The sequence below is a fragment of the Manacus candei genome, unplaced genomic scaffold (genome assembly GCF_025592945.1).
Source record: "Manacus candei isolate 608988 ecotype Guabito, Panama unplaced genomic scaffold, ASM2559294v1 h1tg000067l, whole genome shotgun sequence".
Classification (NCBI taxonomy): Eukaryota; Metazoa; Chordata; class Aves; order Passeriformes; family Pipridae; genus Manacus; species Manacus candei.
In genome coordinates, this window is record NW_026138115.1 from 8,940,009 (window position 1) to 8,967,269 (window position 27,261).

The following is a 27,261-nucleotide window of genomic DNA, read 5'->3' on the forward strand; positions in this document are numbered from 1 at the left end:
CATCCCTCCCCTTACAAGCCAGCCTGGCTGCCCCTGTCCCATGCCAGCTCATTAGTCACAATGCAGCAGTGCCACTGTGGCATGGCAGCATCTCTCACTTTGATTCCATTCTCAGTCTACATCTCAACTTTTCTCCTTCCAATAGTATTTGGATCACAGGCCAGTTGAAGTCAGGATTTGCAATAGTCCTTGGGTGTCAGCCCAGGAGAATTAAAAGTATTATCATTAGTAGCCTGCAGCGCTTCTGTTCACGGAGGCAAAATCTGACATCAGTTGTCTGACATCAAGCAGTTGTATCAGAGCAGTATGAGCCTGCTATGTAACACCACAGTAAATGCTCTGGAGTCAAATCCACTTCGATTTGTACAACTTTTTTCATTTCTCCAGTCTCAAATATTTATTCCCTGTGAGCCGCTTCTTGCGTTGCCGAGGAACATCGGGCATTCCGGCCATGTTTTGCCTGACACTGGCACTAAACAAGTAATGGGACTATAGTTTCTGATTACAGACAAAATGAGTTTCTCAGGATTAGGACCTTTGCATACATCTTTTATGTTGTCACAGTTTTGTTTACCTTAAATACACTCTGAATCTAAAACATATTTATCATGACCTCAAGTTTCCACACTAGACATGCATTCATAAATGTATCCTTCTAATTCACACTGATGCTCGTCACAACACAGTCAAGTTATGGATCTTAAGCCAGACTTGAGATTCATTTCTCACAAATTAAAATGCTTACATGCCTTTAACCTACTGATTTCTTTTCACTGACAATAAAAGAAGTAAAAGCTAACACTGTAGATATCTAAAGGTACATGAGATGAATCCTGTTCTTTATGTCACTGTTTAGCTTTGGATTCTCTTCTGTGAGCCAGGTCCAGGAGATGAACATGAGACAGAGTTCAGAAACTCCTGAATCACAGAGCTGGTCAGTGTTGATGGTTCACTGGCAACTTAGGGCAGCATGCTACGACTTGTTGGCTGTGAGCAGCTTTATGAAAAATCACAGATCTAAAACCTAAAAATCCCATAAAGTCTATTAAAGAATTTTGGTCATTAACAAAAACTTTCTACAAAGAAGAAAATTCTGTGGAGAGAGAATGAATTACAAATCTCAATTCTGCCTAATATTTTATGCACTGTACCTTACTTACATGCTCTTTCTCATAAGTGGCATGTTACTACAATCAATATTAAAAAATGCATAAGGCGGACACTGAGTGGGAAAAGAGTTGCTCAAATATTTACAACAGAAGCTCAAAAATATCTGAATTTCCAATTCTAAGACGTGTGCTATAACCATGGTGCCAAGCAAGGTGATAGAAAGAAGGGGCTGAAAGCCTTAAGACTCTGCTAATGGTTTACAATTAATTCTTGGGTGTACCGCGAATGCAGTTCAGCCCAAATGCAGTGCCAAATATTAACAGAAAGATTGGTTTCAATATAGGGAGTATTTTCTTTTCTAAATGATCCTACCTTCATCTTTTTCTTTAAAGTCACTAACCTACCTCATTCTGATGGTGGCAGCAGCATAATAAGGATAACAACAATTAATGGAACCACCTAAATATTTTGAGAAATATATAGTTCAGATATCTTACATTAGTAAATTCCTTTCCATGTGGTCTAGAACACACGAAGTTTTGCCTGCCTACCAGCACTTGGGCCTCATATCTCCAGTTATATGTCTTTAAATCACCATTCAGAGTAAGCACAAATAAGATGCAGAAAATCTTCCATCAATCTCCTACAGATTTAGCCTATCAGAGGTGAACTCAGAGATATGCTGTTGTTAGAACTATCTCATTAGCTGCCTTTATTCATAAACAGCCATCAGGGAAATTCTACCATAGACAGAAAAAGAGCAAGACTAGATAGAACTGGGATTCATCATCTGTCCTATGCAAGAAAAATCTCCATAACTTAAGTTCACACTTGATACTGTTTCCAGAAATTTGTTTGAGACTTCTTACATGCATCTGCATTTTCTGCCTCAGGACACAACCATACTTAGCCAAAGAAACTCTGGAACCTGAAGACAAGGTCTTCAGAAGACTTAGGGAGTGAAGTGGCAAAGTTAATGAAATGAAGGTAGAAAAACTGGGAGGAAACAATCAGGGAAGAAAGTCGTCTGCATGTAGGGAGTGGACTTTAGCATTGGGAAGACCAACAAGGGCAGGGAAAAGTCTCACGAGAACACTGGATTTTGTTCTCTTTCTCATGCACACCTTCAGCTCTGTGTAAATGAGGTCAGAAAACTTGACTTACCTCGCTCACATGTTCTCCCCCAATAGCCAGTGCCAGTGCAGTCACAGATGAAGCGGTTCCAGCCATCCTTGCACACTGCATTGTTCTTACACGGGTAGCTGTCGCACTGCTTGGTGCTGAGGCGGGAGCAGGAGGACTTGACTCCTGCGGCATTCTGTGCCTCTGCCAGCTGCCGGATGTTCTTGCTTCTGCCATCAATGAACAAGTCTCGGATACAGCCGACATAGCCATAGTTCAGCATTGCTGTCCAGAGCTCTGTGGGAAGGATGAGTCCTGCCCGGTTCTCAGGCAGCCCACCAAGGTACATGTCGCCTTCCAGATCTAGGATCTCGCTCTCCCCGCTAGCGGTGAATGGGGTGCGTCTGCTGTTCACTGATATAGTACCTAAATGAGGAGGATAAGAAGGCATTAATGCTTTCAATTACAGTCTCAGTTTAGCTCACTTTTTTCCAATAACTGAGTGAGGTTTAAGGTTCAGCATAGGAGAGTAAAGATTCCTCCCTATCCAAATGCAATTCCAGCAGATATGTTAGCTGTGTGTCTCTCACACAGTTCTGTCTCCTCTTGAACTATAGGTCCTAAGTACTTCCCTGCAGTGACTGAAGATCATGTGTCTGTATCCCAAATTGCATTATAAAGTCAGAATCATAACTGTGCAATGACTAAATAATATGTAAAAACTGAGCATTATTCAATAGTATTCATCCAGTAAAGCAAAGACTTACTGAGAACATACAGGATTTTGATATAGGACTGGAGAGAAAAAAGATAAGCAAAAGAATAGTAATTCACACTACATAGCTCTTTCAGAAAACACTTAATCAGTACCTCCAAACCTGGACCTGAATGATGGAACTAAATAGACATCATCAGTTTTGTAGGTGACATCAACTTGAGGACAACAGTTGGTGTATTGGAGGAAGCACTAGGCTACCATTCAAAGAAACCTTTACAAGGTGGATCAAAGGACTGATAGCAATATTTGATGTAAATCAAAAACAAAAAATACAAAGTCCTACACCGGGGTCAGAATAGCCTCACACTCATGTACAGGTTGCAGACCAACTGGCTAAGGAGTAACTCTGCAGGAAAGGACTTGGAGATGTGGCAGGCAACAATCTGAACATGAGTCAGCATTGTGCACTTGTAGTGACAAGAGACACTGATTACAAGTTGCAGTAAGGTATCCAGCCAGGACAGGGTTAATTTTTGCAGTAGCCAGGAAGGGGGATCTCACATCATTGCCAGGGGTGGGGGAGAGGGGCTATCTTGCCAGGAGAAGGGGTTCCTTCCAGTCAAACGTATTCCTTCCAGTCAAGCAGCTGGAGCAGCGGGGCAACAATGGTTCCAAGCCAGAGGGAATGGTGGCATGGTGCTAGTGCCCAGCCAGAGGGAGTGGTCAGGGTGGTGTGGTTGCGCTTGGGTCAAGCTCCATGGCGAGCACTTTTGCATGAGAATCACTCTTTTGTACACTTTTGTTACCAAAATTGTTGCTGCTACTGTTCATTTTATCCCATTGTTGTTTCCAGTAAATTGTTCTTATCCCAATCCATGACCCTCACCTTTTGTGCCTCCAATCCTCCTCTCCAGTCTGCCACAGGGGGGACGGGGAGGGGAAGCAAGCGAGCAGCAGTGTGGTTTGGAGAGCGTGGGTGGAGGCACTAAATTGGGAAGTACTATTCCTAAACCACCACACAAGGGAATCTCCAACTCCATAGAAAAGGACATTTTTCACCACAAGAAGAGTCAAACATGAGAACAGAAACCTCAGAGAAGCTGTGGAATCACCATCCTGACACGACCCTGAAGAAAGTCTAAACTGAACTAGAAATCTCCAGAAGTTTGTTCCAAAGTAAAATATTCTATGATTTTACAAAGAAAGTTTTCTAATTTCCATTTTATAAAGAGGAAAATTGAGGTAGAGAGAGACAAAGGTTATCTCTGAAGAACAGTTATTATTAAAACTTTAGTAGCTTCCATACACTCCAAGCAATATGTGGGCATACTGCACTGAGACCATTCCTATATATTTCAAGAAATTGTCCCAGCACATAAAATAATCAGAACATGTAATACATAAGTAAATAAGAATATATGAAACAGATACAGAAAAGCAAAATTATTTGTTAAAGGTCAGACAGTGCATCCAAAGAAAAACGGAAAACATAATGCACATCTCTCACATCCCAGAGCAGTGTATTCTTCTGAAGAGCATTTAGCAGCTTCCGTGATAGGGGCATCTGCCCATCAGACACTCATCTAAAAATCAGCAATTCACTCTCCCTAGTTATAAATCATCACATCCAATTGCCCTGTCATTAAGATAGTCTGTCTTCAGAGACACTTATCCAAGCTTTAAGATTAATTTCACATAATTGCATTTTTATCTACACCCCTAAAATAAGGTGGGAGAGTTAATAGAATTAGCCCTGTTTTGTGTCTCTGTGAGAAAGTATAGACATGTATACGCACTTTTTTCTCAGTTGTAATAGGTGTCCTCTTAAGAGAATGGCACATACGACACAAACAGGAGGTATTTCATGTGTGTGATGTTCAGGAATAATTGAGGAATAACGTCAGAGGCAGCAGAGTGTCAGAAGCAACACAGGCATTACAAATTAAAGGCTCAAAGAGAACAATAGTTATTTGATGAATCATTTTGTAAAAACAAGCTGCAGCACCACAGGCATTTTCTCTTTTACAAAGTAAGAAAAGAGAACACATGACAATACACATACAGTCGCACAGGCAATGTGTCTCAGAGCCACGGAACTGCAGCCCCCCTTCCAGCATCTCTGTTGCTACTTCTCAAAAACAGCCTGTAGAAATACTGGAACACTGAGTTCTAGACAGCTGCTACTACAGAGAGAAAAAATATCACCTGTAAAAGCCACAAAGGTAAAGAAACCCCCTAAAGGACAAGAAATGTGGGATACCAAGAAGTATAAAACCTGGAGAAAGATGGTGAGATGATGAATGGAAACAGGCTAGAGAGAAATCGAAACATTCTGCCAGTGTTTTCCACTCTGCAACAATTCCGGTAAGGAGATGGTACTAGTTTGGCTGCACAGCATTTTTAAGACCAACCAGCTAAGAAGGAGAAATTCTGAATTGACCCTACCCTAGGAAGAAGCCCTTGCATGAGTTGACATCCTTCCCCTCCCCACCCCCCCGAAATCCTATATTTGCAACTCTGTTTAGAGTAGATCCAAGTTGATCCAAATCCATCGTGAGAAATCAGACGCATCCAAGCATCTCCTTTCCAGCGCCTTAGGCACTTTATGCAAGATTAAAGAACTAACAGAGCAAAATACCACAGTTACTGAGGGCAGAGCTGGCATACAAAGCAGTGCACTGATGCAACTGTACATTAAACCTTCCAGTAAGATGTTTAGTGTCTGAGTGGGTGGGACATCATGTATGTTGTGTAGCTGATGACCAGCTAAAAATATTGTCTTGTGTAGCAAGCTCACGGTTCCCCAGCTAGAAACTGTGACAGGTTTTGTGAACACTTTGTGGGAGCTTTCCCCAAAGACAGAAGGGTTACAGGACACTAGGTGCCCAAGTCCTTGCTACCAGCTTTTGTCAGCGTAGAGAGACAAAAACAGTTTTTCTTGCTCTGGCAGCCAACTCAGACCAAAGCATACACAAGGCCTAAGGGGACTAGAAGTGCCAGAGGTTATCTGAGCATGACTGCCAAGCTCCCACAGCGCTAGTGCTCCTGCCTTAGTGCATCACAATAGGGAATATGTGGATTTTTAGGCTATTTTACTAAGCTCAGAAGAACCTGAAGTTTTGGATTATCAGAGAAATGGGAAAAAGAAGGGGAGAGATGACACCTAACAAAGTCTGTTTTAGTAAAGAAAATCAGAACCTCTAGGTCACTAGCTCATTAAACCCAAATGGCTGTTGTTAGCCTCAATTAAGTAAATTCATTAATTCAGTTTCTAGATGACAGGCATCCACATTGTGGGGAAAAGAAAAATCTTCAAGGTGTAACCACTCTCCACTCCACATGTGGGAGAAAAGCCAAGGAATAAACAAGAAGAGATCCAGAACTCCTTTCTCATGTCAATCACAAGTGTCACTGAATAAGAGTGACTGATGCTTGCTAAAGGTATGATGTAAAGAAAGGAATGCCAGTACCCTGGTTTTCTCAAGACACAAGACATCAGTCACTAGGATCATTAACCAAGTATTCACTGTCAGCAGAAAATATACTTTAGAAAAACAAAAAAAAGGGACCAGAACATACAAACATGTTCCTTCCTACTGAGAAAAGTGTTTCTAATTCAAAATTTGTTACCTCTAATCAATGTCCAGAACATCACAAATCTCCCTGCCAAGTGACAAACAAGTCAGTTCTACAGTTTCATTCATCAATTAGCAGTGCTGTCTGTCACACCCTCCTAGTTTAAATGAACATGTGTCCCTGTTCCTAGGGTTTTACAAACATTCTTTGTGGAGAGCCTAGTGTCATTTCTTTTCTTCTCCCTCTGCAGTTGTCTCTTCAGGGATGAGACAGTCACCAAGTGAGTAAGCAAAACTCAAGTCAGTACTGAATGAAACTAATTGAGTTTATCCTTGGAGGCTAATTAAATTTTAGCAATTCTAAAGAAATCAAAGCTCCACTTATTTATTTATGGCTTCCTTTGTAAAATGTCCCTATCGATGTCTTTAGGAGATAGCAATATATAACCACACATATTAAGTCCCAGTAGAGCACCATGCCAAATACAAAGAAACTACTCACATCATCAAAGAAAAAAATAGCTTCAGGCAAAGACCTGTTCAAACAGCTAGGCCTTGCATGGTATCTAAAAGTCAGCTCTTTTTAAAACTCAGGGGAAGAAAATTGTAGCAGTGTTCTCTGTACTGACGGTATTCAGCAACTGGAAAAATCAAGTTTGGGATCTAAAACTATCATCTGGAGATCACCAGACAACCCAAATCCACTTGCAAATGTAAGCAAAATTTCCTTTGAAGGGAAGGCTTTGAGATCCCAATGGTTCAGAAAAAAAATCGACTACAATTGTTCACATATTCTCAAGATGAAGTTGCAGTATTTGATCATTTTTGTTCTCCACAGTTTCAGAGCACATCATGAGTATGTTAGCTTGATATTCAGCACTAGAAACAAACAAAATACCTCTTGGTAATTACAAGGTAGGTGTATTTTTAGAAATAAACAAAAACACATAATTGAAAATGAGAAGCTGCAAGGCAAGAAAAAGGAACATCCACTGAATGTTGACTCATTAGAATTTGGCATCCAAAAGATGTAAAGAAGCCTAACTGAAAACTACAAAATACTAAAAGAAACAGAAGAGATGCAGAACTCCAGAACAGAATAGGGTGAAAATGTTGATTTGTTAGCATAATTTTGTGTCTGGTTGTGTCCATTACTTTTATTTTCCTCGTGACCAGACACCAGCTGCAGAAACCCAAATGAGACCAGTGAAATTTGTCAAAGTGAGAACAGTGGTTCTGAGGACCTTAAACCTTACCATGGCCTATAAAGAATTCATCACTATAACTATGCATGCAATTGAAAAGATAGATCCAGAATATCCGAGGATTGTGAATAAAACATTAATAGACTGCCTCTGGATGTGCTATCCAAAGTTCACACTAAATCTAGTCATCACATCTTTGCTTTGCTGGATAAACATCACTGGAGTAGCACCAAGCTTTTTTAAGAAGGTGACTCATATCTAACAGGTTTTGAAGGTTCTGAGAATTAATACACAGCCCTAGGTCTGAACCTGAAACGTGAATCTGCTTAAGAAACAGTCATCACTCTACCTGATCTTCCATCTCGTTGAATGTCCACATGATACCATTCTCCATCATTGGCTTTCTTCTGGGTGGCCTTGACTTTGATGGTCCCAGAACCCATGTCCAGCAGCAAGTAGAGGTTTCCATCTAGAAGCTCAACTGCAAAGAAGTCTACCTTTGTATTTTTCTGGCTTCTGGCATCTTTCCTCTCCTGAGGCTTGCCGTGGGTGAAAAGGATCAGTCCATTAGGTTCAGTGGTTCTGAAGTCAAATGAGATAGAGCCCATCCTTTTGGTATTCCACTTAGGCAGACTAATATAGGCCTCAGGTGTCTCAAAGCTGATGGGATCCAGCGTAGCCACATTTTCACATATGAATTTCACTTCCCCATAGATCTTCATCTTAGTATCACCAATCCGTGCCAAGCGAGACAGCTCCAGACGAATGTCATTATTCTTATAAACAACCTGCCAGACACAAGGAAAAGCATCATACATCAATCCTGCATACAATACAAATACCCCAGGTACTTTCAGCCATGGGAGATAAACTTCTTCCAAAAGGCAGGGGGGAGCAGAAAGGAGACAGTGCAAGAGTCTGACATCAAGACAGAGTGAGAGAGCTGAACCAGGAGTGTGTATAGAAATGACAGCAACGGGTACTTTGCAATAACTATAGGTCACATAAGCAGTCAGAAGAGAATATTTAACTGAAAGGCACTAAGAACAATTAACTCTACCACAGGCCCACTCAGCTGTAAAAGCCTTTGTACAAAAAATCCAGTGTATGTCTGGTATCATGCTGTTATATTTGCATAAATCCCATACAAAATACATAACAAAGTGTAACCTCCATGTCCATCTCTACTAGCCACAGCAGGGAACTCAGTACCACCACTATCATTTCGCTATTATTCCTACAAGCCCATTTAACTACTAGGAGAGAGATGCAAAAAAATTTCAGCAAGTTGCTGTGAACTGCTGATTGCCCTGTAGCTCCTAAAGAAAAAAATAAACAAAAGACTTAAAATTTCTCTTATCAAGGAATCTTATATCACTACATGCACAAACAGGTACAAGAATTAATTCCTGGAAAGCAGACTCCTCTCTGCCCCATGCCATTCTCACACAGGCAGGAACTGGAGAAAGCACAAAACTGAAATATTTGCAAACTGTACTTCCTCTCAACCCCCTCCATGCTTCCTAAACCCAGAAGTGGCATACACAGCAAGCAAAAGCACTTCTGCAACTAACACAATTTTTATTGTATTTATGTTCTGTGATACTACTGAAGACTCATTTCTTCTAAGGAGTTATTATTTTAAAATACTTTGTGTCTAATACGTATAGTATATACACATTTGATTTCTGCTTTCAAAATGCTATCAGGATGAGTTGTCATCAATTTGTTATGAAAAAAGAAGGGAAAGTAGATATGCATTGTTAATTCTACAATTAGGACAGGGAAGTCAGAGAAATGTGCACGCAGTAAATATTAAAAGGTGAGAGAAGAGAATGAGGGATAAGCTTCTAAATTAGGTGACTTCAGGATGAAAAAAGTAAATGAAATCACAATTCACCGCATTCATAGTAAGCAAAGAATTTCCAGCTTTTGCTAAGCATTAAAGGAGAATTTCCCCAGTGCAGTCAGCACAGCATCAGATTTTCCTTCGCAAAGGCAAAACACAGAGCGAAAGGAGAAGCCAGCTATTAAATCCCATTTGGAGACATGGCACAAAGCTGTAGTTCCTCCCAGCAGAGGACAGTATTGACCCACAGTAACTTGTTTTACTTCAATTCCCAATAAAGTGCTCTGCCCTCACGCAGGCTTCAAAAACATCAAGTCTATTAATAGCTGCAATAGGACTAAAATAAACTTTCAAATTTGGGAACTGTACTGGTTTCATTGTATGGATATGGATTAACCATGTCAAATGCTCTCATTAGACAGACCATACACGTGCTTTCATTGACACAACAAGGGTGTGCATTACAGCCTCCACTCTTGCCAGACAATAATGTGCACCTCAGTCAGACTTTAGTTCTGAGCACTGCATGAAGTCCCGTCTCTGCTTCTCAAAGAAAAAGAGGAAAATAAATAGAAAAACTAAGAGGATGGAGCAGGATACTTTACAAGGATAGCCTGAAAATGCTCATACTTGGAGAGCACTGGGAAAAATAGGATTGAAGTTCATAGAAGATGGAGAAGGTTAATGTAGAACTGCTCTGTGCCAAACCCAGCAGTAATAGAACTAGTGGTCCTCGCTGAAACTTGTATGAAGTCAGTTTAAAATGGATTTTTAGAAGTACTTATTTACACAGAAGGTAGTGCACTTCTGGAGCTTGCTGCCACAGGAGGTCATGGAAGTAGGGTCAAAAAGAACCAGAACGAAAAATGAACACCAAGTACACAAACTGATACTAAAGTCGTAAACCAGAAAGTCACGAACAATGAAGAATCTGAGAGCAAGTTTGAAAGGACAGACCAAGAAAGCAAGCACAAAGGAAGACCTGAGGAAGAGAAGATAAAGGCTGTTGAATAGATACAAGATTTCTGAATTCAATCTTTTCAAAGAAACAGATCCACCCCAATCAGAATCTCCATTATTCAAGTGTTTGTTGTTCTAAATTATTTTCTTAAGAAAAAAAATCCTAGCTTGAGAAATCTAAAAAGCACCTGTGTTTAAGGAAAAAAATGTAACTATTTCCATAGCTGACTTGAGGTATTATTGAAAGACACATTTGGGCATTAATATCTTGACATATAATCAGGTACACCAGAACTTTCAGCACAATAAAAGAAAAGGATAAAAATAATCCTTGGGTGTAAAACTAAAGTAAATCCTTGGCAAGAACAGAGAAATGCTAAGGCAGTTCCTGATAACCACAGTTCAATTGTTAAACCAAAGGTTCAAGAATGAAAAAAAGGGAATATAATTAAATGACTGGAATGCATGTCCCATAGTGAAGAACATTCAAATTCAGTCTGTTTAATAGGTAGAGGTTAAAAGGTGATCCGATTACAATCTGTGAGTACCTGTGCAGAAAATGGAATGTGGCAATAGAGGGTTCTTCAGTTCATGTGACAAAGGAACAGTGGAATCTGGAGGCTAAAAACTGAAGTTAAAGAAATTCACATTTTAAAATATTATGACTTATTTTTACATGAGGTAATTTGCTTCTGAAATAATTTACTACAGGTTATGGTGTGTTCTCTGCTACTGGCAAATTTTAAATTAAAATAGTATCTTGTTTTCTCTAAAAGATACAGTGAGACAGGAATTAATTATATAGCAAATCAGCCTAGATTATCATAATGGCTCTTTCTGGCCTCATAACCTATGAATCTTTGTGTTTTAATGAAATCACCAGATGCTTCAGTGCAGTTTCCAGGACAGATGAAACACATCCTTCCCAACTGTTAAAACTGCCTGGTAAAGGAGTAGATGCTGCTGTCAATTCTGGTCTCATTTGTCACCAGTGCTTTCAGTGAAGTTGTTTTATATTTTCATGTGTTTGTGATCCTACCTTGCAACATACCATTAAAAATGAAGGCAAGTAAAAAGTCTTGGACAAAAAAACTTGATTCTATAGTTCAAATATATAAGCTTCAAGAACTAGTTTCTTAGAGTTACTGCTGCAAGCCAGAGAAGAAAAATTTTCAAGTTTCACCAAGAAAGCTTTCTGCCACCAGAAAAATCTGCATAGCACTTCCTACCTTGTAGTGGCATGAGCAACCTCTGAACTAATTTGAAGGTTTTTCAGTATGGCAGAATGCTGATTGCAACCCACACCTCTAACTCCAAATGAGGCCATGACTGACCCAGAGTGCTGTCCCTCACTTGAACATAGTGTCACTCAGGGACATGGTTTCTATAGCAAATGAGAAGAAAGCAAGCAATAAAACAGTGCCCATTTTTATCAGATGCTTCCTAAACAAACACAACCTCACCTGTTCAAACAGAGACAAGCTTGAATTCATCCCGTGTCCGATATTGGTATCAGAAAAGGTCTGAGGGAGTCAAGGACATGATTCTTGATACAGACATACACATCTACCTTACAGTTATTTTGGGAAGGAAGGTGGAAAACAGAAAGGGGAAAAGAAATTACTAGCAAAAGCTATGCACAGAGCATTTGAAAAGTAACCGCCATTCCTCCAATCTTTAAATTGCTTTATATTCCAAAAATTAAACAAGAATAATAAAAAATTTGGGTTTTCCTTTTCCATGAGGACTGCTTCTAAACAATCTTTCAAAAAGGAATATTAACTGTTCAATGCCTTTGCTTAATGAATTTGACCAGTATAAATGGATGGTCAGGGATGGGATAGTCCAAATACACATGGACCTGATAATCAGCAGGAGAATTTCATGACATCTGAGACATTTTGAGGGGAAAAAAAATATACATTAAATTGTGTTTCCTATAATCTGCTGAGAAAGATGAGTTTGTTTTAGGCAGAGCTAAAACAAATAGACAATCTAATTTTGAGGTTTCTTAAAAATGGCAACTTTGCAATTCTGAAGCATTCAAGGAATTTCTCCAGCTAAACTTATAAGAAGTTTCACTCATGGGTTAATGAGAGCTCTAATCAGATGGCTTTTCACAATGATGAAAAGCATCTCTTTGCAATCAAGTGAAGTTGCAGATAGAGAGGCAGCGACAAAAAGTGAGGGAAAATGATGTGCTAGACTTGGTCAGTGGCCAATATAAAAATTCCTCTCAAAGTTGGTGCTGTTAAGGAGGAAATATGATCTCCAGTGCAGGCTGGATGCAGGGATGCTCCAAAGGGAAATGGCTGTTGATCGCCTGGCAAATTAGATGACCACCATGGAAAAGAGCAATAACTTGAAGGCTGCATATGTTTAGCTAGCTATGAAGAGCCCTTTTCAAAGTTCAGCCAAATTTTTCACCTATTTTATTCTATGTATCACTAATTGTTTTTTTCTGTCACAGGCTGCCCCCTTCACTAACTGTCCATATCAATTCTCAGAAGGGATAACTGCAAGACATTCAGACTAGAGCCTTTCTGAGACTTCCTTAAAGGCACCTGCACTGAACCAGACAAGTTTCTGCAGCTTAAAAAAATTACAGTTTACCCACTGGTTTATCAGAACTGTGTTTTCCTAGCCTGCTCTGATGAGCAAGTAGGAACAAACACACCAGTTAAAAGCACTTTACATTCTGTTTGGGGCAGACTATCTATGAAGCAATCCAAGGCTTCAGCGATGGGCAACTAAAGTTGCTACACTTGTTCACTGGGATAACAACTGTAATCAGATAATAAACAAACACAATCACCATTCCCTACACTGAAAAAGTTAATTTACCTGTAATGAAAAACAATACATTGAACATTGATGAAAAGTAACTGAAACCACACAAATAAGACTCAAATACGATTTGTGCTATGCTGAGTAAAGTAATGCAATCCTCCATTTCATCTGAATTATGTTTAACAAAGAATACGTGTTCACTCAGCGTTGAGGAATATACTCAGTGCAGGGAGCTCAGTGTGCCACTGCAGTGCAAGCTGCGGGTTGAGCTTGAGCTCTGGGTGGCAGGAGCCTGAGGCAAGAGGCCACGAACTAGTGCTGGCCCTTTGCACAACAAAGAGCACAGGACCCCTGGCCCAGCCAGGTGACCAGACACTCAGAGACATAGCAGGAGCCGAAAACCCCAGACTTTGGTCCACTTAGACTGTGAGTGCTTTGTTCAGGGTCCCTCCATGGAGGTACCCTGTTATTTTGTTATTTAGTTATTGCACCAAGGTAAAATTATTTTAAGGATCTGCTATGGGAAACCTCAGGTCAAGCTGGTAAGGAAACCTGTGTTTCCCAGCTGTGAGAGTGGTGTGTGTAGCTGCGAAGGGGCCTCTACCTAGCTTAAATGCTGTGAGTGTACCTGCCAGAGCGGCTCCTAGATGGTCACATGGGAAAGCTTCCTTAACACCCAACTAAAAATAGGAGCAGGGTGGGTAGAACACCTAAACAATAATGCAGAACTATTTCCAGATTCCCTAATTTATTTTTTTTCCACCTTACAAATCAATTATAGGCTCTGAATAACTTCCAGTTTTATGGAAAACTGCAGAAGAGAAAAGAGATTGATTTAGTTTCAGAAGACTTGCAGGAAGATACAGAGAAGCACTCCCTGAAGTAGGATATAAGGAGAAAGGGATTCAAGGTGCCAGCAACAAAAAGACTGAAAAAGGTTCGGTGGAATTTCTTCAGCTGGTTTACTGAGAATGTTTCCTTAACAGATACAGAAAACAGAGGACCCAGGATTTCACTGTGGTCACAACTGTCCTTTGATCCAAGAAGTGATATCACAAAGGCTGCAGGGCCATCAGTGATATGGCAGTAGCCATGGAGCCTGCATATGGCCAGGCATGGGTATGAGGCCATTGTGGTGTTACTGAGGACCCCACAACTACATCTCGTGAAAAACATGATGGGAATATCAGAAATTATATATATTTATTTGTGGAAATAAAAGGGATCACACTGTCTAGAGGGGGCAGAAACCTTTATATAGTTGAAAGAGAAATGCATCTCTTGCTCTGAAGGATTCTGCATTAGTCTCAAAGACTAAAGCAGTTTCCCCAGCTAACAAAAGGCACAGCATGGGTGGCAGTAAGATTAAGTAGAATTGGCCGTAGCATGAACTATTATTCGAGGATGAATACTCTTTTGTGATGGAAGGATCAAATCCTCTTCTTTCCTTGCTACAGAAACTTCAAGTTCTTCAATAAGTGAAGAAGGGGATCACAGAAAATAAGGTATCATTTCTGGATTTATTAAAATATCACTTTCCCACAGATTTTTCTAAGCAATGGTGAAAAAGTCACCTAAACTCAATATTTTCTAAAATATATTCCTCACGTCGTGGTGGTCAATTTGAGATCATGGAATTGGTTTTGCAGAAGTGCTCATTAGCCAAAATCTGTAAGAGAATAAATACAGCAAAGTGTTTAAGGCATTTAACTGTGGATTCAGGCACACAAACTGAACTTTCCTCTTATTTAGGTTATATTCAACCTCCATTTGGCCTAGTAACAGAGAAGAATAAAAGCTGCAGAACAAGGAAGCCAAGATGGTCAGCTGTGATGCTTCTCACGTGTTCCTCTGTGTCACAGTACATTGTTTAAGGCCATAGACAAAGTCATACCTCATGGTAGCCATGAAAAGCAAGTTGTATCTTGGATTTGTTTCTGCATATAAGAAGGACATAGAGAAGATATGTCTGTAGTACACAAATATTCATCCATAAACAATAATGAGGAAATCCTATGTTCTACACTGAGCCTACGCAGTGCAGAGGTAAAACAAGACAGAAGAAATAAACACTTAACAGCTAGACACAGAAAATCATTCATTGGTGCATCCAATGATTGAAAGGTGCATTCTGGAATGTATGGAGGCAGAGAAGGAAATAGTGCTGTACTCCTCTAGAAATCATGTATAGTTTGGAGAACTGCACTTCAAGAAAGGAGTGGAATTATTGGAAACAGTCCTGATGAGAGCAAGAAGAATAACCAGGGCTCTAGAAAAGAAAAGAAAGTTTGAAAGGAGAGATTATAACAGTGTTCAAATAGAAAAGGGTTGCTACAAAGCAGAACGGAACAATCTCTTCTTTGTATCTATGCTGAAAAGGCCAAGAAATAATTGGCAAAAATTACAGCAAGAAAGTGTTACAACTGATGTTAGGAAAAGCTTTTTTAATTTAAGAACAGCAGAGCACTGGAAAAGATTGCCTGAGGAGCAGCCATTGCTGGAAACCTTTAATTACAAGCTAAAATAATATTTGTCGAGACTCAGATGTCATCAATTTTGTTTCAGGATGGTGGAAGCATAAGGGATTAGATAACCTCTCATGGTTCATTCCAGTTGTATTTTATATGAGTCTGTGTTGGGTGGGCAGAGGAACATGTGAAAGGGCAAATTTTCCACAGCTAAAGACTTTTCTAGCATTTGATGCACAGAAAGGAAGAATAAACCTTATATTAACACAATTCTGACATCTCACAGATTTTAAGAGCTTAAATTTACAAATGACCTTCTTAGCTAATGAAGGTTTGAGAGCTCAAAGAAAAAAAAAATCATCATCACAGCAGCTTATTTACCAGAACACAGCAGTTGACTTCAATTACATTCATTTCAGTATTAAGCTTATATAGACATTCACCAGTTACAGAATACTCTGCTCCTCCCAAGTGCATCCTGAAATCTCAGATTTGTCTAGCAAGCACAAGCTAAATCTGTCTAGCTTGGTTCAGTGATGAGTAAGTGAGGAAATGATTACTGTCAAGTGTCTTAAGGATTTCATCTGAAAGGCAGAGAGGAATTATTTTAGGATGCCCCCATTGATCATTTAAGGCTTGAACTTTATTACACAAGACATTGAAAATTGTATCAGACAATGACTTAGCAAATAAAACTCCACTTAGTGATTGCATTGTATTTCAAATCCACCTAAGGTTGTGCAAGTACAAAAGACCTATCTCAGGAAACAGATCTGTTTAGTATGGCTGGGTGAATGTTTCCATCAGGACAGCTTTCTAACACAGAATTCCATTTCCCGAGCAGAGAATTAGCAATGAAATGCTTCACTTCAAGCCGTAACAACCCAAAATGGCAAGTTTAGTTTCATCAAACTTAACAGAAAACTTCTGCATGAACTTACCATAACATAAACCAGTATTTTCCAGGCATTGCATTTACTGTCAATAGCGATCCCCATTTTTACCTCTGGTCTGCGTTCCCTGGGGAAATGCTTTTACATGACATAATGTCAGTGTCCCACCTGACCTCAGCAGAGACACATGACTGCTTTTGCCACAAAGCAGCTCAATCATATAGTCTGGTCCCTATGGGAGAATGGGCACAAGGGTGCTATAGGACAGCTACCACATGGAACTGAACTGGACAAGAAAATACAGTTCTTGTTAAACTGGCTCCAGAGTATTTGGGGTCAGCTCAATAATCAATATGAAATAACTTGAATCAGAAAATATCAGAATACTACATATTGATTAAGTTTTGAAGATTTGATGGATTTCCATTTAAAAAAAAAAAAATTCTCACCAGCAGCAATGAAAACAAATGTTGGCTAGAGGAACTCCTTTGGAACAGAAACTCTTAATTTCACTCAGCTTTACACTTCAGTGATAAAATGTGTTTTAATGAGAACACTACTGTTGTTTAACGTCTTCTGTGAAAATACTGAATAGATATTGCTCGCTCACAGGTATGCAGTTTTTCTCCACTACCTATCTTCTCTAGCCAGTATGCCTTGAGCCTGCTTCACTAGAATATCCCTGGCAGGTACAAGAAGATGTTTCAGTCTCCATATGCCAGGCAAGCATTAGTCTCACTGCTGAGGCTTCCAATGTGCTAAGCCAATTGTGCCAACCACAGTGGTGTTTTCTATGTTTTTGTCATTTGTCCAGCAAAAAACAAATTGAAAATATTTACCATTACATATGGGAGAACACATGCCTAAAAGTGAGCATTGCTCAAATAGCAATGTGATTAGAGCAAGAGAGGAAGTATTTTTATTTAGTATTGCATAGACTAACTCTACAAACTTGAAGGGGTGCCACTGAAGCAGGATGGTGTCACTGTTTGTAGCTGGATGATAACACCTGAGGGTGCTGCATCCCAGCATATGTCTCCCTCCCTCAGCCTTGGCACAAAGGTCTTAGGGGCACTGGTGTTTCCTTCCAACTGCAATGTCAGCCAAAGAAAGAGGCATACCTTCAGCTAGGTTCTCTTCCTGTGAGGGAGGCAAAGACACTCTGGGTATGCTGGAGAAGTGCCATTGGCAGGACGGCACCATCCCACAGCTGACACCATCTGTCACAGCACACTTCACAGGTAAGATGGACTGGTGAGGAGGAGGACCTGCCTCCGTATGTCTAGACCAAATACCATGGGATTCTAAACTTTTTAATGCCTCTCTTGTTGCCCTGTGCAAAAACCTGCCAACACTGACATGTCTCCAGGATCTCTTTGCTCATCTCTATTCAAATTCCATGGCATGGAACAAAGTTCAAACCCTCCACAGGAGGATTTCCCAAACATTTATCTCAGCTGGGCCTTATGTTGTACAAAAATAGGGAGGTGATGAGCTAAGTACTTTCTTGAATATTTGCTGTACAGGGCAGGGAATATAATTTATTCCCTACTTGCAAGAGACATCGAGAGAAAAATACTGTCTTCTTATAATCCCCATCTTCATGTGACAAAAAGAACCATAAGTTCATTATGTGTCTCTAAAAACTCTCTCACCTGTGATCTCCAGCTCTACAGATTGTAGTACTAATGAAAGGAAGAGGCGGGAAAAAATTTTAAAAGTAAATATCTATCTTCTGTCAGAAGCTACCCAGTTGCAGCAGTCACTTTAGTACATAGTGCAACACTGTCTAAGACCAATTAAGGAAGGCTGGGAATGGAATGGTTCCCCCTCACCAGCTCATATGCTTCCATCTGGTCTTCAGAGAAAACCTTCCTGACAAAACCATCTTCCTTGCCCCAACCATCTTTACAGGTTTCTAGGGGAAGAGTATTCATACATGGAAAGAGCCCAGTGGCACTACCAGCATCCACCAGGGCTGTTGACAGAACTTCACCTTCATCCCTTATTTGACCTGGAAGTTGCATGCATGGAGTGTAAGTCCAGCAGCTTCTGGGGCACAAGAGGGGATAGGGAAGCAGTCAGTGCAGCCTGAACTGCTGCCACAGTGAGAGACCATTAAGGAAAGCACATGAAAGGAGAAAGAAAAAAAAAACAAACAAGGGTGACATGTTCCAGTGGAAGCACTGAAATTAGAAGCAGAAACAGGAGGCAGATGAGGGCCTGAGCACCCAATCCAGCATCAGACTACATTTCCTTCTCAAAGTAGGTAGGCTGCTGCAATCAGGAGCAGAGAGAGCTCTTTGGTAAGGAGAGAGGTGAGGACTGGAGTCAGCACTGAGCACCAGACAAAAGAGGTACCTGATTAGCTGGTTTCCCTACACAGTAGGCCTGATTCTGCAAAACACAGAAAGCTTTCAAAACTCTCAATACTGTCTCTGAAGTCCACCTATCACTATGTATTTTTTCTTTCAAAAAAACCAACCAAACAAAACAAAACAACAACAGAAAACCAACATCCAAAACCAAAAAAGGAGGTTTTTCCCAAAGAGAGCTGGAAAAAATACATTATTCCATTGTGGAAACACTTTCTATAAGAAATTTCTACAGAATATTTTAAGTTACTCTGTGACTATTAGTGTCTTGGCATTAATTTATTTAATATTGCATTATCTCCCACTCCCTCAGATTTACGGAATGAGAAAGTAAAACAGAGGGAACTGAATTCATACAAGTCAATAGATGGTAAGAAACAACATCCCTTCTTCCTAATTACTACCACGTACCTAAGAAATAGTCGGAGGAAATATTTTGGTGACATAGATTCATCTCTTTCAGCTTCAAAATCTTGTAATGTAAATATTGAATGGCAATAAACCTGTCCCTCAGTTTGTTCACTTTTACTACAATGCCATTTTAATTCACTGAGGCATGGGGTTCCTATCTCCACTGTGTGGAGCTCAGTTTTACATCTAAGGGAGACTGATCTCACATCTAAGAAAGCTTATTTGATACAGGCCTAATTTACAACACTTACATTTTTCTGTTTTGCTCAGTACTATCTTACTGTTTAAGAATGAACTATAGCTGATCTTAAGATTACACTGTTTAAATACTAGCAAAAAACAAAATGGGCCTTAATCAGCGTTTGGCCAAAATTCTTCTAAACCTTTCTGTTTAGCTAGACTTTCCATCCATTTTAGTCATTTAAGTCCCAACAACCTTTTCCTACCTTTACTGAGCATTGAGACACTACTCTGTCAGCAGTAAACAGTCCCAGAACATGGTGAACTTCCATTTCTGAACTCACCTACTTTGAAGGAGTGGGTTGAGAATGGGGTTCTGCTCTGGTTATTACCCAGACCACATTAACCAGGATATAGAAATTATTGTTCCACCTATGTGGCACTCAAAGAACCTACTGTGTCTCCTCTATGGCAGTTTTATTTTCCTTGCACAGAGCAGGTGTTGTCAAAAATAGTAAAATACATAGAAATCAGTCAGCCATTCTTTTTCTAAAATACCAAAAAAGGTTGTCTGTGAGCTATATTGGCCACTGAAGGAAAAAAGAAGGGAATAAGAGGAAATGGCTGACATAGTCACAAAACTTAAAAAAAATCCTGGAAGTAAGGACATCTATATTTCTCAGTGTAGGACTGGTGGCTGATGTTTGGACATGTAATCAATCTACATGCTATATTTGTTTGCCAAGATGTACCTATGTATATTTGCATTTACATAAACATATTCATTACTGTCCATACATGCATAAGAAGCCATATGTATTTACATACTCACAAATAGATTTGAACAGTGGTCTCTCTATTAATAGCTACTATGCATATATAGGGGTTTATTTTTAAACAGTACCTGTACACACACTACTGTATGTGTGTACATGTGTATATGGGTACTTGTCTCTTCACCTGTGACTTTTAGGCTACGATGTTGTGGTTTAATCCCAGTCAGCAACAAAGCACCACATAGTCACTTGCTCACACACACCAACCCAATGGGATGAGGAAGAGAATCACAAATAAAATAAAAAGTAAAACGTGTAGGCTGAGATAAGAACAGTTTAATTATGGAAATAAAATAATAATAATAATAATAAAGTGAAAAAGGAGACAACAAAAGAGAGGGGAATAAAACTCAAGACAGACAAGTGATGCATCACAATTGCTCACCACCCACTGACAGATGCCCAACCCATGTTTATCCAGGACAGTAAATTTAAGTGTGTTTATGGTTAGCATTGGAAAAATGCACATCATCTACCTGTGGATCCCCACATGCATTCTGTTCTCAGGCAAGTGTGCAACCAACAAACTGCTTGTCATTCTGGTAACAGTTATCCTTCTCTTCTCCTGAAAGTAGCTCACAAAGCAAGAGCATATCTTTTTAATTAAATACTATGCTGGTTTTGGCTGGGATAGCATTAATTTTCTTCCCAGTGGCTAGCAGGAAGCTATGTTTTGGATTTGTGCTGAACACAGAGTCAATAGGATAGAGATGTTTTTGTTATTGCTGAGCAGTGCTTACACAGAACCAAGGCCTTTTCTGCTTTTTGTACTGCCCCACTGGTGAGGAGGCTGGGGTTGCATGGGAGGTTGGGAGGGGACACAGCTGGGACAGGTGACCCAAACTGACCAAAGGGACATTCCAGACCATATAACATCATGCTTAATATATAAAGTGGGGGGAAGAAGGAGGAAAGGGAAGACATCCAAACAGTGATGGCGTTTGTCTTCCCAAGTAAACCACTATGTGTGATGGGGCCCTGTTGCCCTGGAGATAGCTGAACACCTCCTTGCCCATGGGAAGCAGTAAATTAAGTCTCTGTTTTGCTTTGCTTGCATGTGTGGCTTTTGCTTTTCCTATTAAACTGTCTTTATCTCAACCCACAAGTTTTCTCAGTTTTACCCTTCTGATTCTCTACCTGACCTAGCTGGCTGCGTGGTGCTTGGTTGCTGGCTGGGGTTAAAACATGACAAACACTCTACATGAGGATGGAGTTACCATTTCCTAGAGAAAAGACTGGTGGAGGTGAGATTACACTAGAATCCTTTTGACTGAAAATTCAGCCTTTCCACACCCTCCAGTATATCTAGAAGTAAGATTTCAGTTCAGAAGTTGCAACTAAATTTGCTGTACTGGACTGTGTGCTGAATGGGACTTAGCAAGATCTGAGCATGCTCCTTCATACACTTCTTTTTCTGTCACCTTGGCATGGTCAAAACTGAAAGGAGCACAGACAAGGGAGGAAGCAAAGAAAATGACAACAGGGGCTTTTAAGTGGAATATTTCGAAGATAAGCTATACTGAGTTGGGCACGTTATTGCCTACAGTCCTGTTCCAAGCTCAAGTAACTCAATATCAGGTCTGAATGTTTTACTATTTCAAATAGGGAAATAAGAAAAAGAAACCCCCACAACAATAACATACAAAGCACCATGTGCAGAATATTAAGAGGAAAATGCTGAAAAGTACATTGCTGGAGAATGTATGTTCAGCCCATGATGCATCCCAGCATCACTGTGTCTTGCCATTCCCAGGCAGTCATTGTTCCGCTTGGCTTGGGTCCTTCATACACAAGGCGCTCAAAAGGAGAGGATTAGTGATGATGGTTACAGCCCATTGGAAGTGCTACTGTTTTCTATAGTATATTATGTTCTTTTTTTCCTCTTTCTTCCCAGAGGGCACCACACTTCGAAAGGGCTGAATTTTTCAGCTACTGCACACTTCCTCATTTTGCTTTGGGAGCAATACAAATAGTAACCAAAACAGCCAAGTTATTTCCCTAACTCCTCAGTCACTGTCAGTAGAGTCTGTATGGTTTTAAAACACGATTTCTTTGCCCTTCAAAGCACAAGTATCTCATGCTGTTCTGAAAGCCACAAGCCTGACAATTCTTACTGCAAACCCATCATTTGCATGCAGGTCTATCAATAGGTATTAATAAGGGTAAGAATTATTTTCAAGAGCTTCCAAAAGGAAAGATGGGTTGCAGACATCTGTCCAAGATCCTGTTAGTCCCTCACAAAGCTCCTAAGAAGACAAAAGTTCTGAACTGCTGTTACTGCACTGTGCTACAAACTAGTTTTGTCCTATATAGCCTAACATGCCTCTTAAAGGCAGACCATCAGCCTCTTGCCACATTATTCCTTGTTTATGTAGAAGTATTAGACCCTGAAACTTAAACACTCAAATTAGCTTGAAGCAAGAAAATAAACCCCCTAGTGTTAATTGCAGCCTGCAATGCTTGCTTGCATGTTCCTGTAAGAGGTATAAAACACATAGTAACTGTCTTCTAAAAACAAGTTTCATTTTCCCAGACTGAGCATAAAATCTATGCCATTAATGGAACATTACTATTACATTATTACTACTATAAATACAATTAATATTGATTATTACATGTTCAAGAGTCTGGTGTGGACAGGGAAGTGACTAGATAGCAAGTGCAAGGTAGCAAACTGCAAGAGACAGTTTCCAATGACACAATAAAATGTAAGGATCATCTTGTACCACCACTTACCAAAAACTTAAAACTGGTGGCTCATTTCAATGTTCTAAGATCCCTTGCATGAAAAAAAAATTAAGGGCAATAAGAGAAAATATGCAAACAAGTGTATTTTTCTTCTAATTTTATGGAAGAAGTGTTATTAATAAAGCTTTCCAGGTGCTAGAGAAAGACAGACTGAGGCTGCACACTGGGGAAAGGGACATTGCCAAAAACCATTCAGTCCCAGCACGACTGAGCTACAACCACTGAGCAACTTCCAGATATTGCAAAGCAGTCATGACACCTAAGGTGGTTTCTGGAAAAGAACAATAAGATAGCTAAAATTCAGTTTACTTATCACTTTGACATGCATATAATAACATATACTGAGACACATTATTTCAGCTCAGCCCAGTGCCAGATTATAGATTTAGGATCAAAGACTGTAAGCAACTCTCACACAGTGGGAACCGTATCTAAGCCTTCCAAATGGTGACTATGAAAAACGTGTGCATGCCTTGGTGCATAACCAATTGAACATGAAATGCCTTTGTAAAGCAGTTGTGAAGAGACCTAATTGTGATTCTTCAGTGTCCGAGTAGGAAACTCTCAAAAAAGTACAGAGAAAAGGCACTGAGTACGTATACAGAATTAGTGAAACCATCTAATAATACTGTAGCCTGATATCTTGCCTGTGTCTTTTAAAATAAGTTTAAAAACTTCAAAGAGCAGAAAAAATTACTGCAGTGGATTCAAACCTCAATCTTATACTATACTGGGTGAGCTATCCAACAAATTCCATCTATTGCACCCAATGGCAGGTTACAAACATATCCAAATCTACATGCTACAGGAATCTCCATCTGACAGAGATCTGCCTTAGTTTAGGAGATGAAAACATAACCATATAGCCAAATCACAACTATTCAGTTTGGAAGTAATGTGTAATGTTTCCTAGTGATCCAATGAACCATGAAGTCTTCAAATCACTATAGGATGCACTAGTAGTTAAAAAAAGTTATCTCGATACAGAAGTCCATCATAACAGCAGGAAGGCAATGTTTTTTTTTAAAAGGTTCAGCTTACAAAATTTGTGAAGTATGCAACATTTTTTTTCTGTCAGATATAAATACATGAAGAACCTAAGTGCTTATATCAGAAGAAGATGACAAAGTATTTTGCACTCCATGATATTAAAACAGGACATTGATCAGCTACCAGGAATAAATACGCTTTATTTTCAATTTCACAGACTTGGGTCACTTGCTCCTAAATCTTAAAAGAGTTGAATGAGAAGATTTCTGATCCACTGAGGTTTATTTTTAGTCTTGAATAACAGAAAGATAACAGAAGAATAAAAGAATGATAATGTTGTTTGAATGCTTTAAAAAGCCAAACAGGACAAGATGTGTAACTGTAGAAGGGTTTAGCCTGCAGGAAACTTCAACCCTGGAGGAAATAGCACAACAGCTTCTATTTGAAGTGCTTAATAAAAACATTAGAGGAATAAAATACTTAATATCATTAGACCTTCCTGTGTAAAAAGAGTTTCTGTTAAGTAAACCTGGTATAATTTGAATGACAATGGTAAAAGTAGAGATGAAACATTTTTTAAGACCTTTGATTGAACATTAGAAGACAGCTTTGCTTAAATAAACAGCATACAAGAACAAAACAGGACATAATATTAGATGTTCTCAGCTGACAACTCTCAAGAAGTATTTGTCAGTGGGGTATCATTACTGAAAAGACACATTTCTAATGCTACCATAATAATCCATGTTTGATACAATAGTATTAAATATCCTATCAAATACCTAGGAGTAAACATAAAAAGCACTGAAGCTGATACTTGAAGGCAACACCAAGTTTGGCAGATCACTAAATAACCTTAATGTCAGATCAGTCATACAGAGTGATTCATAGAGCATAGAAGTCCAGGCCCATTCAATCCAAGCAGCTTCTAAAACACTTGAATACTAAATTATATAAGCTTACAAACATGGAAGACAGGCCATGAACCAGGAAGAGGAAGCTGCATGGGAGCTGCACCTTTGAAAATAATTCAGGAAACATCAGAGGAGAAAATGTGAGCTTCCAGTAAAGTGCTATAGGCAAAAGGGCAGTTCAGCCTCAGGAAAAATGAGTAATATAAACAATATGCAGCATTGACACCATACGTACTTTAACTCTAGGTATATTCTAATGCCTACTTTTTCTTAAAGAAAGGAATCTTAAAAATTGCAAAGAACATATCAAGTAGCTTCAACATGATTTGAGAACAAGAACAAATACTTTACAGCAAAAGACAAGGAGCTCCATTGCTTTAGTTTTTCAAAAGACAAATAAAGAAAGGACTTGATTGTAGCAGATTTCTGAAAGATCTTTGTTCCAGCTGAAAACTGTGTCACAACAATAAACGTTCAGGAGCCATTGTCAGACAAATTCCAGATTAAAGGCCCAATTTCTTTTGTAGTAGGGAGCAGTTAAACATCACAGCAACTTGCCAAGGAAAGTAATAGATTGTCTTTTAATGCCTTCACACCAAGGATGGTTAAAATATAACCCTCAAGAGAGGCCCCAAATTATCATATTTAACATGGGGAAGTAGAAGAAAGTGAGGCTTGATGTTTGTTGCTTATGAACATTCTCAAACCACTTATAAGTGGGGATAATTAGACAATTACCTGAAGGCTGAGCTAGCTGGGTATAGGGCCTTAAAATTCTCTGACATTTTGAAACCCTTACATGCCACAGATCACTCAATTAGGAATAGGACATATGACTGCAGACTCACTCTGAGTAGCAGGCATTTGTATTCTGCTGAGTTAAGCAACAGATCAGGTGTTATGCTTTCTGACTTGTATTCCTGATCCTGCCACTTGTCTGTTGGATAACTTTTAATAGTTTTTCTCATGATTTATTAGTTGACAATGTCTATAATAATGAAATAAATAGTGCCAATACATCTCTTTCTCCAAATAATAATTCTTTACAATTTAGTTGTTTTTTGTTTTTATATATGTTTACTGTTAAGTCCGAGTACCCAAAATGCAAAGAAACTAATGTGTAAGGAGAAGTCTTACTTGTCCTTAAGACATCTTTAGCAGCAGCAAACTGAATACAGAAAATGACAATCACAGTCCCATGGCAAACGACTTTTGCAGAAACGCTTCCAAGTTAATACACTGAAGGGAACAATGGCCCTCCTGGTGGGAGAAGATGGACATGGTGACCTGACAGGTGTTTACTGTTTCTAATATCTGTTATTCTCTGGAGTTTGTCCCAGTAGGGTAGACGCTTTTCATCCCTTTTTTACACAGCACCAGTCCACCTTTTTGAGGAAGTAAAAAAATGCTCCTTGTTTTTTAAGTCTCCTGTAAAAGTCAACTCGATGCAGATTCAGTGCTCAGCAAAAGGGTCCAGTTGGGCAGTAATAAACCTTCTTAACAGTTACTTCCACAGTTACAACCACAGCGAAAATAATATAAATAATCATTGTGTGAATATTAGTCATGGATGGAAAGATCCCCAAAACCAAGTTAAGGCCCAAGAGTCATCTGTTGCTATCACAGCCCATACTGATCTAGAGAGATTTTCCTACTGGAAATCTCCCTCCAAACTTCTACAGAATTCCCAATTCCATACACGGAAATATCTTCTGTACTGAAAGATAAATCTTTTTGCAATGCAGCTCAATATGCACAGCTGTAAAACTGCTTCTAATATCCTCATTTCTGATCAACTGTTTTGGGGGGCTTAGTAATTACAAATGGTAAAAGAAGCCAAACTGTTTTGCACTTCTCTGCAAGCATCTGGGATTCATCTTTTCACTTAAAGCAACTTCCTCAAATGTAGGGTGCCTCCACACATCAACATTCGTTTTCATTTAAACAAACATCATCATTACACCTCTTGCCAACACGGGGCATTCCAGCCTTTTCTAACCGTCTGTCTCTGTTCCTCCAGCTCTTCCTAAAATATCTCACTTCCACATCTACACATCACTGCACAAACCTGTATGTCAAAACTTAAAACTAAATTGATTCTCTGCTGCCTTCCCCCT

The 27,261-nt window shown here is 39.4% G+C and overlaps 1 protein-coding gene across 25 annotated transcripts in view; it reads right to left on the reverse strand.

Moving 5' to 3' along the window:
* The window catches only part of NRXN3 (neurexin 3), a 1,015,491-nt gene that overhangs the window by 676,577 nt on the left and 311,653 nt on the right, over positions 1-27,261 (reverse strand). For all 25 annotated transcript variants that reach the window (XM_051806312.1, XM_051806340.1, XM_051806317.1 and 22 more), the window contains 2 exons: positions 8,080-8,518; positions 2,275-2,658 (listed from right to left, as the gene is read on the reverse strand). In XM_051806312.1, the coding sequence (XP_051662272.1) occupies positions 2,275-2,658; positions 8,080-8,518 (823 nt within the window). The remainder of the gene's footprint in view (positions 1-2,274; positions 2,659-8,079; positions 8,519-27,261) is intronic.